The 14,060-nt window shown below is 40.0% G+C and overlaps 2 protein-coding genes and 1 long non-coding RNA gene across 8 annotated transcripts in view; 1 reads left to right on the top strand and 2 right to left on the bottom strand.

Annotated features, from left to right (window-relative positions):
* Positions 1 to 3,387, bottom strand: part of xkrx (XK related X-linked) — a 48,266-nt gene extending 44,879 nt beyond the window's left edge. For 2 of the 6 annotated variants that reach the window (XM_048604909.1, XM_048604914.1), the window contains exon 1: positions 2,567 to 2,848. The gene's annotated coding sequence lies outside the window, so the exon portion shown is untranslated. Of the gene's footprint in view, positions 1 to 2,298; positions 2,443 to 2,566; positions 2,849 to 3,076; positions 3,221 to 3,274 lie in introns of those variants that run through there. The other 4 variants (XM_048604911.1, XM_048604910.1, XM_048604912.1 and 1 more) reach the window with 4 other exon arrangements.
* Positions 2,931 to 3,813, top strand: LOC125484791. The gene is made up of 2 exons (XR_007263609.1): positions 2,931 to 3,051; positions 3,337 to 3,813. It is a non-coding gene; the product is annotated as an uncharacterized LOC125484791 (long non-coding RNA).
* An 8,325-nt stretch (positions 3,814 to 12,138) lies between these two features.
* Positions 12,139 to 14,060, bottom strand: part of cenpi (centromere protein I) — an 86,371-nt gene continuing 84,449 nt past the window's right edge. Inside the window, exon 19 of the mRNA XM_048605311.1 lies at positions 12,139 to 13,009. Coding sequence (XP_048461268.1) covers positions 12,902 to 13,009 — 108 coding nt within the window. The 3' untranslated portion in view covers positions 12,139 to 12,901. The remainder of the gene's footprint in view (positions 13,010 to 14,060) is intronic.

Below are 14,060 nucleotides of genomic sequence, written 5' to 3'. Positions count from 1 at the left end.
CAATAGGGGAATTTAAGGGACTTTTAGATAAGCACATGAATATACAAGGACTAGAGGGATATGAACCAAAGGCAGGCAGAAGGGATTAGTTTAAGTTGGCATCATGTTCAGCACAACATTGTGAGCCAAAAGGCCTGCTCCTGTGCTGTACAGTTCTATGTTTATGTACTCTTGAAATTTCAAGTACCATTTGAGAGAACATAAATCAGAGTTGGGTATGCGGGAAGATGAGATTACCGTAAAAGAATATCATTATCATAACTTGCCTTGTCCCATCACTGATTCAACATTTTGCATTTACCCAAAATGCCCATGCACGTAGGAACAACTGAATCGATTAACATCAGGAGGAGAAAATCTATGACTTTTGACGTGACTGGCTCAGCTAGAGAAATGGTTACACCTTATTGGCAAAACTATAAGGTCCATATTGGCCTGCAAAGAGAACATTTGGAAGAAATAAAAGGGATTTTGAGAAAGGTACACGAGTTACACTTAACTGTAACTGGTATACCTTTCTCAAAATCCCTTTTAGCAGAATAGTCAGAGAATCAAGGCAGCTGTTAAAAACATTAAGGAACATTCTTGGCAGGATGACATCTGGAATTGGGGGAAGTAACACATACGGCCACATGGGTTCATATTATTTCACACCTTGTTACTATGACTCTGTGTACTTGGGTCTATCTTGTTTCCATTACTATCGCTTTTTGCCATTAGCATCAGCAACAAATACAGCAGTTGAAAAGGAAATTAGTTCCATTAAGAAGTAAGAATCTTAAAACTACAATGGGTATTGCATTGTGGTATTTCACAGTAATACTTAATGTCTTTATTGGCATGTTTCTGATTTATTTATTAATCCTTATTCTGTACTTCAAATATTGATTATTGATTTGCATATATCTATACTGCATAATGAAATGGTGCATTTTTAAATTGCACATGGTGTAGAAACCCACCTTGGATACAAACCGATCAGGTGGAAAATGATCAATTGTACTAGTGTTTGTTCATCATATTAAAAAATAACTAATAAAGAGAAGGGTCTATGACAGTACAGTTCAGACTTTTCATAATTGTTCATGGATTGAAAGAATCAAAGATAAACTGTTACACACAAAGGAATCAGCAATAACTCTGTCTGGCATAAACTATTAAAGGACAAGGACAAACTTTTAGAGGAACTGAAAGCAATTAGCCATGCCTGGGAGATGAAGGAGTCAAAGCTACATGAACAAAACTGTTTTGACACCTGCTTGACAACTGGCTGATTTGTGCCACAAGGTCAAATGACTGCCCTGCAGAAGAATTTAAGGAATTAATCAAAGGAAAGCTGTGTCTTCAAACAGACAGTCAATGCTAAATGTAACAAAAAAACAGGGAAACTACTTCTGATAAGAAGGCAAACTGCAGACTTGATGTTTTCAGAGAAGTAGTCAATGTTTTGGATGAAAGAATCTAAAAGATTATCAGTAATGTCACCCCATAGACCTGAAGGGCAAAAAAAACTGTATAAGAATCCAACTGCAGAATCCTTCATGAGCAGAACTTTGAAGAACAACACTGCACAAGGATCAAACCCTGAACACCTCCACAGACACAGTGTTGGTTGGGATCATGGCTAAATTCCACCATTAATCAGGTAATAGTCAAGTTGCAGAGACAGTAGGAACTGCAGATGCTGGAGAATCTGAGATAACAAAGTGTAGAGCTGGATGAACACAGCAGGCCAAGCAGATCATAGGAGCAGGAAGGCTGACGTTTCGGGCCTAGACCCTTCATCAGAAATGGGGGAGGGGGAAGGGGGGGTTCAGATCTTCTATCCACCTCCCCCTCCCCCTCTCTCTCCCTATTTATTTCAGAACCCCCTTCCCCTCCCCCATTTCTGATGAACGGTTTAGGCCCAAAATGTCAGCCTTCCTGCTCCTATGATGCTGCTTGGCCTGCTGTGTTCATCCAGCTCTACACCTTGCTTTCAATAGTCAAGTTGCATTGTCAGGCTTAGCTTGAAGGGTCTTATTTTGGTTGCTACATGCAATAAAATTTAAATCATTGTTTTAGTACTTGATTTTATGAGAGATTCTTTAATAAGTAGACAAATTAAAGGTAACTGTAGTGATTTACCCACAACACCATTGACTAGAAACTCAACTGGTCTTGCTGCATAAAGACAGTGGTTGAGAGCAGGTCAGAGACTAGGAATACTGCAGCCAGTAACTCACCTCCTGCCTCCCCAAAGCTTATCTACAAATATAAATCAGAAATGTGATGGAATATGTGATGCGAACTACTTGCCTGGATGGGTGTAGGTCCAATAACACTCAAGAAGCTTGACACCACTCAGGACAAAGCAGCGCTGATGAGCGCCACATCCACAAGCATCCACTCCCTCCACGACCCACGCTCAGGAGCAGCAATGTGTGCTATCCACAAGATGCACTGCAGAAATTCACCAAATATCCTTTTAAAGCACCTTCCAAACCCACGACCACTTCCATCTAGAAAGACAGAGGTAGCAGGGAACAACACCACCACCTTCCAAGTTCCTTTCCAAGTCACTCACCAGCCGGACGTGGAAGTATGTCGTCGCTCGTTTAGTGTTGCTGGTAAAATCCTGGAATTCCCTCCCTGAAGGCCAACCTATTGCATAGGGACTGCAGCAGTTCAAGAAGGCAACTCACCGCCACTTTCTCAAGTGCGACTAGAGGCAGGCAAATTCCGACCAGCCAGCGACAGCCACGTCCTAAGCGTATTTTTTTAAAAAAAAACCTTCCGAGTTAAGCACCAAGCAATAGCACTGGGAGCATTTTCATACTGGAATATTTATACACCTTGTTGGTTCGAGGACTCTGCTGACAGTGTTGCACACTGACATAATGAATATATATTGAAGGCGCCAATCAGAGGGTGACCAGAACAAGTAATTTTCCTAAGACACCAACCCCCATAGGCGCTTGAACATGATCCGAACCAATCCGGGAAAAGGCTGCATTTACAGCATAGCTTCGGACTAACAGCTCTGAATCGAGCTCCCTCTCTATTTGGAAAGTAAGTCTCGCGTTCTGCCACTTACCCGGTGCCTGAGCTTGCTCTCAGCCAGTATCCCTTTCCCCACCCCATGGAGAGTCACTTCAAAGCCCACTCAGGCAAAACTCGCACCCAAGGGAAAGAAACACGTCCCAGTGAGCCCAGCACTCTCACCCCGCCTCCTCCCAGGAACACCTTCAATGTGAAGAGAAAAGAGGAAGAAATAGCGTAGATAAACACCAACCTTGCGACCTCCACCCACTGCTGTTTGTTTATTTGCTTTCACAACTGTTTTTTTTGTCACAGTATGAACTTCGAAAAACTCCACCTTATTGCCGTAGGAATGTTCGAACTTGAAAGTCCGGAAAGGTTGTTCAAACGATGTTCCGGTTGCCTCATTGTGGGCCGGGGACTATCAAACACAGGAGAGTCTGTTACTTCATGTCGGCAGAGAGAACCCACATTGCATTTACTTGGCGTGGTGTAGCCTCGGCATTTTATTACAGCATCGAGACTCGTATCATGGCTTCGATGTTGGGTCTTGTAACGCAGTTACACCCAGTTACTGTGAGTCAGCAGGCTCGGGTTCAAGTTTCACCTGTTCCGGGGTGGTTAAAAAATAACATTTCTGAACAAGTTGGTTAGAAAAAGCATAGACCATTCTGTTTGTTTCCTCCAAAGATGTTACCAGACCTGTGGAGTATGTTTTTATTTCAGTCACACGGACATAGAGACACTGATAGATTCTCCTCTGATGCATTAAATGTAATTTTTATTCTTGGATAGGCTTTACCAGCTTCTTGGAAGGCACGTCACCTGTCTTAGAATTTCACGTCTCATGTGTATCTATACAGGGCAGAATCTATTTCTTAATCTTGGACGCATTATGGTCATGTTTGGTCATATAATTATTTAACGACAGGCAGCTGAAATCTCTGACTTGCAGTTTTCATTAGATTATCAATCGCTAAGACTTTCATTTTATGAAAGGATAACGGATGGAAGACGACCAAAGAATGCAGCCCCCACCTTCTGCAAGCGGATAGATGTTCATATTTCTTTTAGCCAATGTGTAAAGGAGGGAAGGGCACCATTTTGTGGCAGTTTAGTGAGGCATGGGTGCGACTTGGCAGAGTTTGTGTTCTCAATCCTATTCAGCAAAGTAACTTCTCAATTTTTAGGAGAGTCAGATGGGTTTGGTATTTTCTCATCGGATATTACAACTCTTTTGTATTTGCGGCTTTACTGCTTTAATTCAATGATGCTCTGCCTGTTGTGGTCAGTCGTTACTTCCTACATGGATCGTTTGCAATAAGATATACAGAGTAATGCACAAACATTTTATGACCAACAGCAAATTTATGAAATGTGACGCCAATGCGTCATGTACCCTGTGGGAGTTGAGGTCAACGATCAGACATAATGTTATATGGTGGAGCAGTATCAGCTATTTCTTTCGGTTGCTGAGCTTTTGCAGTTTTACTGTGGTTCTATTAGCCAATACTTCTGACCAGAAAATGGAAGTTACACAATCTACAAGGAACAGGTCAAAAATCACACGACACCAGGTTATAGTCCAAAAGGTTTATTTGAAAAAACTAGCTGTTGGAAGGTTGCTCCTTCCTCAGCTGTAGTGAGAGAGGAGGTACCAGGACACAGAATTTATAAAGTGAAAGATCAAAAGATCATACAACTGATGAGAATGTACTAAATAAACCTAAAATGGCTAGCTGACACCCTCATGTTAGATCTTTAATCAGTTCTGAAGGAGATGCTGGTTTCGATTCATTAAAATGCAAATCCCAGAATTTCTTTCAAGTCACTGCCCCGAGATAACTAAAGGTTTTATCAATTTATACAAGAGGTGACATCTCAGGTCAGATAATGCATTTTAGGTGTAAGGCCTTGTTTAGAATCTGTGTTTTAACCTGGAGTCAGACTGGTTTTATTTCCAGAGCAGGAATTTATAAAATGCCTTATTGACGGTGTATACAAATTGTGTGCTTTTTGAACAAAATAGAATGCATCTGCAAATACAAATTCACCCCGTAGATTTAAGAGTGTGTGTGTGTGTGTGTGTGTGTTTGAGTGTACAGGTGTCACCTGTAGTGCGACGTGAACCCAAGATCAGGGTTGAGGCCATCTTCATAGGTCTCGAACTTGGCTATCAGCCTCTGCTTGGCGACTCTGCATTGTTGTGTATCCCAACGTCTGCTTTGGAGGACATTTACTGGAAGTTCTGAGGCAAAATGGGGTGGCACGGTGGCTCAGTTGTTAGCACTGCTGCCTCACAACACCAGGGACCCGGGTTCAATTCCACCCTCGGGTGACTGTCTATGTGGAGTTTGCACATTCTGCCTGAGTCTGCGTGGGTTTCCTCCCACAGTCCAAAGATGTGCAGGTTAAGTGGATTGGCCGCACCAAATTGCCCGTAGTGTTCAGGGATGCGTAGCTTAGGTGTGTTATGAGGAAATGGGTCTGATTGGGATGCTCCAAGGGTCAGTATGGACTTGTTGGGCTGAAGGGCCTGCTTCCACACTGTAGGGATTCTATGATCAAATGCCCTTGATCACTGACGTGTTCCCCCATGGGAAGGGAACACCTCTGTCTGGCAATTGTTGTGTGGTGTCCATTCACCTGTTGTCATAGCATCTGCATGCCTTCACCAATATACCATGTCCCGGGGCATCCTTGGCTGCAGCATATTAGTGAAGCAACGTTGCCTGAGTCACGCGAGTATCTGTTGTGCTCACATGTGATGGTAGTGTCCATGTCGATGATCTGACATGTCTTGCAGTGGTTACCATGACAGGGTTGTATAGTGTTGTGATCGATGTTGTCCTGAAGGCTGGGTTTGGCAGTCATTTGAAAGTGAGAGTGGAGGCATAGGGAAGATCGTGGCGAGGTGCTCATCGTCATCGATAATGTGTTGAAGGCTGCAAAGAACATGTTATAATTTATCTGTTCCAGGGAAGTACTGGACAACGAAGGGTACCCTATTGTTCATATTCAGTGCCTGTCTTCTGATGAGGTCATTACGGTTTTTCGCTGTGGCATGTTGGAGCTGGTGATTGATGAGTTGAGCGTCATATCCCGTTCTTATGAGGGCGTCCTTCAACACCTTCAGGTGCCTGTCGCGTTCCTCCTCATCTGCACAGATCCTGTATATGGCTTTTTTAACATGTTATGGGTGGAAGCTAGAGAAGTGCAGCATCATGAGGTTATCCATGGGCTTGTAGTAGAGGGAGGTATTGATGTGTCCATCCCTGATGGAGATGCGTGTCCAAGAATGAGACTGATTCTAAAGAGTAGTCCATGGCAAGTCTGATAGTGATGTCAACAAGTTTCATCCCACAATGTAGTTGTTTCAGTGATTCCTCACCATGAGTCCAAAGGAAGGAAATGTCAATGTATCTGGTGGAGAGCATTGGTCGGAGGTCCTATGCAGCAAAGAAGTCTTGTTTAACTTGCGCATGTTGGCATATTGGGGTGCAAATCTGGTCCCCATGGCCATTCAGTGTGTTTAGATGAAGAACTGGTTGTTGAAGGTGAAGACAATGTGGTCGAGGATGAAGTGGATGAGTTGTAGGATGGTGTCTGGAAATTGGCAGTTGGTGGTATTGAGTACTGAGGCTGTTGCAGCGATGCCATCATCATGAGGGATGCCGGTGTAGAGCGCCAAAACGTCATTGTGACGAGGAATGTTCCTCGTTTGACTGGTCCACGTGTGCTGAGTTTCTGTAAGAAGTCTATAGTGTCATGACAAAAGCTGGGGGTTCCTTGAACAATGGGTTTCAAGATGCTCTCGACATAGCTAGACAGGTTCTCACACAGGGTCCTAATGCCTGATATGATGGGACAACCAGGTATGTTGGTTCTGTGTATCTTCAGAAAGCAGTAGAAGTCCCCTACGTGAGAAGTACGCGGGATGAAAGTGCATAGGATACTCTGAAGGATCAGTCTGAATTCACAGGTGTGATCTTTGGTCAGATTGGCAAGTAGTTGTCTGTAGTATTCCTGGTTGTTCAATTGTCAGTACACTGCAGTAGTCCCTTCTATTCTGTAACCTTTGTCTATTGGTTTGATCACAATATTGCGATTGGTCTTGAGAACATGGATGGCAGTGTGTTGTGCCTGGGTGACGTTTTGCACTGCCTTGTGAGTGTAGATGATGAATCTGGAGTTCAGGCATGTCCTGCGGCTTGAGCATATATGTCCACATGTCTCTGGACAAACCCTATGCATACACAGGATCTGCTCAGATGAAGAGGAAACTTAGCCTAAGAGGCACATCATAAGAGGGTCCTTAAACATCAAGAGAATTTAGGGATTGAATTCTGGAGCATGGGACCTAGCATGGTAATCAGTGAAGTAAAGGGATGAACAAGATCAAAAATCAGAAAAAAGAAGTGATTGTCTGGAAGAGGCAACAAGCATAAGTGTAATGGGGAAGTCTTGGAGGGATTTTAAAGTCAATGATAGGCTGGAGGGCTCCAGAGCAATATAGGTCAATGAGGTCAGGAGTCGTGGGTGAATTGGGACAGTATTGCAGAGTATTTGGGCAGCAGTGCTAAAGTTTACCAAATATTGAATATGTCAGCCAGATGATCATTTGCATAAATAGCATGGTAAAAAAATTAACAGCAGATGGTCTGCTGTCGAGTCCGTCTCCCAAATCTTCCAGTAGTGGATCGTTGGAGAATGGATATGTGAATCAAAACTGCATGGAAATCCCAGACCTCCGTAGGAATTGCCAAGAAGCGATATTTTCCTCGATTATGTAAAATAGATATTAAAACTGTTGTATTACAAACTGAATATACAGAAATTAGTTCGTTCTGTAATTGAGGAAATTCATAAACAATCGATTGTTTATGGAAATATGCAACAAGCAAAATTGCTTTGATTGTATTGTTTTCAAGATACGTTGGCCCAATGATTAAATGGTCTTGAACCCGGGGTTGTGAGAATCCCCGGCTTCCGAACATTTATGCGCAGCAATTGCCCAAAGTCATCAGACAGCATAATAACAGATCTCTAGAATCTGACAGTAATAATTTCTTTTAAAAAAAACAAACCAAGAAATTATGAAATCTTCACTTACATGTAACTAAAATGCAACTTGGTTTCGATATCAATGTAGATTGAGGTGATGTCTACGGAAAGATAACCCAGGAAACGCCAACTAATAACTTCATGGTACTAGGACCCAGAAGACACACTGTGTTGCGGCATCAGAACGGATTGTAAATACCTCAAAGATTACTTCCAAAATAGGAAAATGCCAGACCAGATAGGTGTCAACATTGCTATTCCAAACAAATGTTCACTTTCCTTAAACTATTGGTATAATAGATTTTCTTTTACTCCAGTGGAACGCGATTTAATTGAATCTTTAAATACTGTTCGCGGATTTAAATTAGGAGTCAGGCTGAAATATTCTCAGGTCTTCCGAGACTGGGGTATCGGATCCTTGTGGAGCCAGTACACCATTAATATTCTTCATTATTCTTATTCTACAGGTGAAGACAAGATCCTATAGATTACCTTTAATACCTTGAAAATACTGTCTCCAGTTACTCAGTATATGGTTATAAAATTCCAAGCTTTAAAAATTGTTGACCTGTGCTGATTTATCAGATTTCAGCTAGGAAGGCAGCTGAGCAGCTAAATTTGGCCCCGATGCCATAGGGGTAGAGGAAGTGACGGGTCTGTCATTTGCGAATTCCAACTAGGATTCCTATGTAGGAATTCGCTGGAAAGATAACGCGAAAACTGTGGATGTTGTTCTTATTTATTAGCCGTGGATAACAAATGTTCACTAGTCATTGTAAATAATAATCAGTAACTGTTTTAGGGACACAAAAGTGGCCACATTCAGCCCACATGCTATCCTCCAACCCCTTGCATTCAGGTATAATCGAAATTTTTCGACAAGTCACCACGATCCAGAGACGATTTTGTAATGTGAAATTGAGATTTCTCGTCTTCGGTGCAATAATAACATTTCGACCGAAAACAAGGAAAATTTGGATGTTGTTGGGAAGAAGCATAAGAGGCTAACAGCATAGGAGAACCACTGTAGTGGGGAAAAAGGTCATAAACAGCTCAATGTAGCACACGGGCAGGGCTGGAAGTGGGTGAAGACAAATTGTTTTTGAGCTATTGTGTATTGAATTACATAGAGCATGTTGTTAAATGGAAGTACGCTAGTCCATTTTAAATAGGTAAAATTATTCGACATCACGTCAACAGGAACATGCGTTAACGCTTTGTTTACTTTGTTACCGTTACCAATATGGATCGTTTGCATTCACTGCTGTTACTATGGATTCATCCTACCGCTTGCACTAACAACCAAACGTGACGTTGTTGGATTACGTAGATGCAAAGTGAGGAAAAAGGCGACAGTAGTTCTCTACAAATATTTTCCAATGTGACTCAATTTTAGCTCACCACCTTCTCAAGGGACAGGGAATAAATGTTGAGTCAATCTGTAACACACACACATCACTAAAAATAATCCCAATGTTCAACTGACACCTATATTAAAAAACATTCCAGCCTGCCATTCCTCATCCCCTCTGTCAGAGCTGCCCATGTTTGAAAGACACAAAATAGCTGACAAGAGATAAACAGAATTAAAGTAGCCTGCTCTAGCATTTATGTGAAACATAACGGTACCTTCCAATAGGGCTACTTCAAGGTGAACGGGAGGTCATACAAGCAACCATCCGAGACAGTTTGATAAGAGGATATCAAAGGATGCAGACAAGTTCATTAAAATATGGCAAGTGTGATTTCAGCCTCCTTAATGAAAGGATGTCATCCTATTAGGTGAACAGTGCAAGTTAGAACAAGGGCTGTAAATCTCAGTCCATGAACCAGTCAGCCTAACTCACTAAGGCAGCAATGAAAACAACAGCTATAGTTATTTTGCAGTAATCAGTTGTTTCTTTGAAGTTATTCACAATATTAAGAAATAGGTTCTAGTTAAAGATTCTTCTGATAATCATAGGGATAGATTTCAATGTAATTCTATATACAGGTATAACCAAAGTATAATAGAAGCATTGGGAAAAAACATTTAAACCTAGATGTGAAAGTTAATTAGTCTCGGAAAACACTTGTCTCTTAAACTGGTACGTCCTGAACGAAATATATTGTTTGCAACTTAATGGTTAAAAAGTACAATTAATTTTATAATGGGAAACAAATACCAAAAATCTTAAACCAGTAAGTTAAAACCAACTGTCTTTTGTATTTATTATATTTTTTTTTCCACTGTCCCAATTATATAAGAGTAATAACTGAATTTGATAGAGATAGCTCATGGAATACAAGGAATAACAGAATTCAATCAATCAGTCCTGAGAGATAAGTGAGTCTGGGACAGACCGGAAGAAGTATTGCCAGTAACCATGGAATGTGAATTAATAGGACGCATAGAAAGATCCCAAGGCCTGGAGATTACAACATTAAACACTACGAGATCATGTGAATTTGGGGCTATCCATAGGAATGCCCATCATTGATTAGGTGTTTCACAGGATTGGGTGTATGGAATAAAGCGGAAGGACAGAGTATCCACACTGTATGTAATTATTGTAACATGATGTATAAAAATGCTGTATTTCACTGTAAAAATCAGAGTGCGTCATCGATCTCTCTGCTGACGTGAGCCAGAGATTAAGAGAATGATTCAGTTCTCACGTCGAGGCCAGATTCGGGGAAGGTCTATGGCCTTCTCCCTGCATTAACCAGTTGTTGCTTGAATAAAAATCTGCCATTGCCTGAATCCTGCCTGCCTCCTGAGTCTTTGTCCCTAGTCGTTGGGAGAGTGCGGAGGGGGGTGTGGGTAATGTTCCTACACCTTCTATTAGACATTTTATCTCCATTATTCTATATTCAAACTAGTTAAATCCTCAGTTAAGTCCCAGCTATAGCTTATTACCATGCATCTATTCTTTGCATAAATCATCCAAACCCCTTGATTGAATTGCTGTTAACTTTTAATTCACAGAAGCAGCTCTGAAGGTATGAACACACAAAAAAAAGTAGTAGACCATTTTGCCCCACAAGCTCACTCAATAATTCAAGATGATCATTGCTGATTTCACATTCCAATCTAACCCTGATAACTTTTGATTCCCTCACCTAACAAGAATCAATTCATTCTTCCTTAAAAATATTCAGTGACCATGCCTCCACTGCCTTCTGAAATAGAGTTTGGTATATAATGTACAGTTTAGTCAAATTAACCCAGTTGATATTCATGTCACTGTAAACTTGTCCATTCACAAGTCAATTTGTACACAAGATAGAACACAATGCAGGATAATATAAAAGTAGCCATTCATAAGTACAGGAAATGTTTGTATGTCAGATCTTTAAAATTACACCCCTATATAGGATCACGTACATAGGCATGAGTATTCATGAGCCAGGTATTTGTAAATTGGTGGCACCCCATTACCTGACGTTGCAAGTTCAGATGATTCCTGAAGAAAAACAATTACTTAATTTCTTCCTCTTAAGTCAGTTTCTTTCCAATAAATATCAATACCGTTTCCCATTGCTTATCATGGACAAACACTTCTGATCTGGCAAATAACACATTTGTCATCAGCAGAGGCATAAATGCAAAGGCAACCATCAAAATGTAAAACTGCTGAAACCTCTGGAAAAATGACATTAACATTACAGTGAGTAAGAGAATCCTGCAAAAATCTTTTAGTTCAAGTGTGTACACACAACTGTTTAGATTCTACATTTACCATGTTTGGAACTGAGGAAAAATAAAATGTAAGGTATTCCTTCAATAATAAATAACACCCCTTAAATTTTGCTTCTTAAGTCCTCGATGGTTGTAAACCTATTATTTTCAGCTGTCAGGTTCCATTTCAGAGATTAGTTTGAACAATTATTAGAAATAAATTTATCTTGAATCTGTAACACTTTGGGAAGAAAATGCCATCGACAACTGAAATTTTGGGCATCACTATAAAAATGTAATTTCATCTTTTGCTCTTCAAATACCTGAAGCATCAACAAGTAACATTTTACAATTATGATTTTTGTTTTAAAAAGACACTCGATCAATTGTGGCAACATTAAATTGTAAGCACTGTAATAACAACTTAGTCAAATAATCAATTAATTCACCAACCTAACAATACTTTAAAAAGCAAAATGCTCAGCAAGATACTTTGTCCATCCACTGGGACATCTACAAAGTACAGTTGTGCATTCCAAAAGTTTATAGTGGAGTAAGAGGTGATTTCAGAAAGATCTTGCAATGGTCCACCTTGCTTGTGGAAAACAATATAGTGCTAATCCCATAAAGGACAACACTAAATGCAAAGATAACATTTTACTGATGTCAGCAATTAAATTATTTATAAACACAATTTTGCAAAATGTAAAAGCCCTCTCACAGTAATTGTCTAATACTATTCTCAATCACTTCATGCTCTGTCTGTCAGTATTCACTATTTCTTATGTACTATACATGACAGATATTTCAATAAAATCATATCTGTAGCGTGAAAAATTCCACATAATCTGGTGTTTTGTGCCATCCTTCTTAGCTATCCTGGATCATTAATAATATAGTTTAATGCAACATTGCATTTTACTTCTTACACATTGTGTGTTCTGCGGGTTCCTGAACAGTGCAAGATCAGACATGATGTGTTTGGATCAACATGTGTACCAGTTCGTCTTTGTTTAATATCAATCCTCCATTTATTGTCCAGGCAATTATTCAGGAAGCAGCTGGGTATCTTGTGCATTTAGCAAAAGCAGATGGATGCTGTGGAATCTCTCAAATTATTCAATAGTACAGTTCAGTAGTGCAGTAGCTTGTTATTTAATGTTCTGAACTGGACACTGTGTGGATGCAAGATTCAAGGAAATGTTTAAGTCCATCAAGTCCTTGGTTGTATAAGTACTCAACATACCAGTTCCACGTCTTTCCCTAGCCAAAAACAAATTCACAGAATATAACCATTACAGGAGAAATCAAACATATAATAGTAACATTATTTTATGACTGCCATTTATAAGATACTTATTATAGATACACTCATACACACATATTAAAAGTCAAAATGGTTAATTGTAAAACATAACTAAGTACACGTCGTTTATAGATTTCTAAGATCAAATGAGTAAGTTCCAGCCATATTGAGATAGGTCCTAGAGATAGAAAAGATTACAATATTAAACAAACACAAAATGCTGAAATGCTTAGCAACATCTACAGTATTTTGTTACAACAATATGCAACACTTCAGTATTAAAAATAAACAAAGGCAGACAAAACAGACTAAGGAAAGGAACTGAGATGAGAGAGAAAAATAAATAGCATGCAGGATTGACAGTAGGAGCAAAAATTAGAGATGGAGGATTTGGAAGAATGACAAGGAGAGAGAGAGAAAAACAAAGCATGTGAAAGAAAATAAATCAAGTTTACATTTATACTGCCTCACTCAGATTGACCGAATGACAAGCAACAAAGGTACTTTTGAAGTGTGCCTATTGTTATAATGTGTGCAAAGAAAAGCCCCAGAGTAAGACAATAGCTTTTAATAGCATTAATAGAAAAATGTGCATCCGCTAAGACATGAAGAGAACGTTCATGCTCTTTCCTTGGAATGTTTACATTTTTAAAAAAAAAACTTGTGCATGGAAAATAGGCAGTGGAGAACAACCCACTTGAATCATTGCAATCCATATGGCAAAGAACACAAAGATGTGTGAACTGCATACAAACTTGGAGTTGATATTGCTTCCTGGGACCTTGTGGGTACAAATGTTATGATCGGCTAAATTTTGAAATAATTTGGTATTATAAGAATTTTATAACTTGATGCTGGGCAAGAAGTCTTGGCACGTTGTTGCAATGTATCTTGTAAATAGTACTCACAGAGCTGGTGGTGAAGAGTAAGTGTTTAAGACAGATGGGGTGCCAATCAAGCGAGTTACTTTATCCAGCACAGCATTCAGTGAGAGTATTGGAGCTACAC

The sequence above is a fragment of the Rhincodon typus genome, chromosome 14 (genome assembly GCF_021869965.1).
Source record: "Rhincodon typus isolate 14 chromosome 14, sRhiTyp1.1, whole genome shotgun sequence".
NCBI lineage: Eukaryota > Metazoa > Chordata > Chondrichthyes > Orectolobiformes > Rhincodontidae > Rhincodon > Rhincodon typus.
This window is presented reverse-complemented; position numbering and strand designations above follow the sequence as displayed.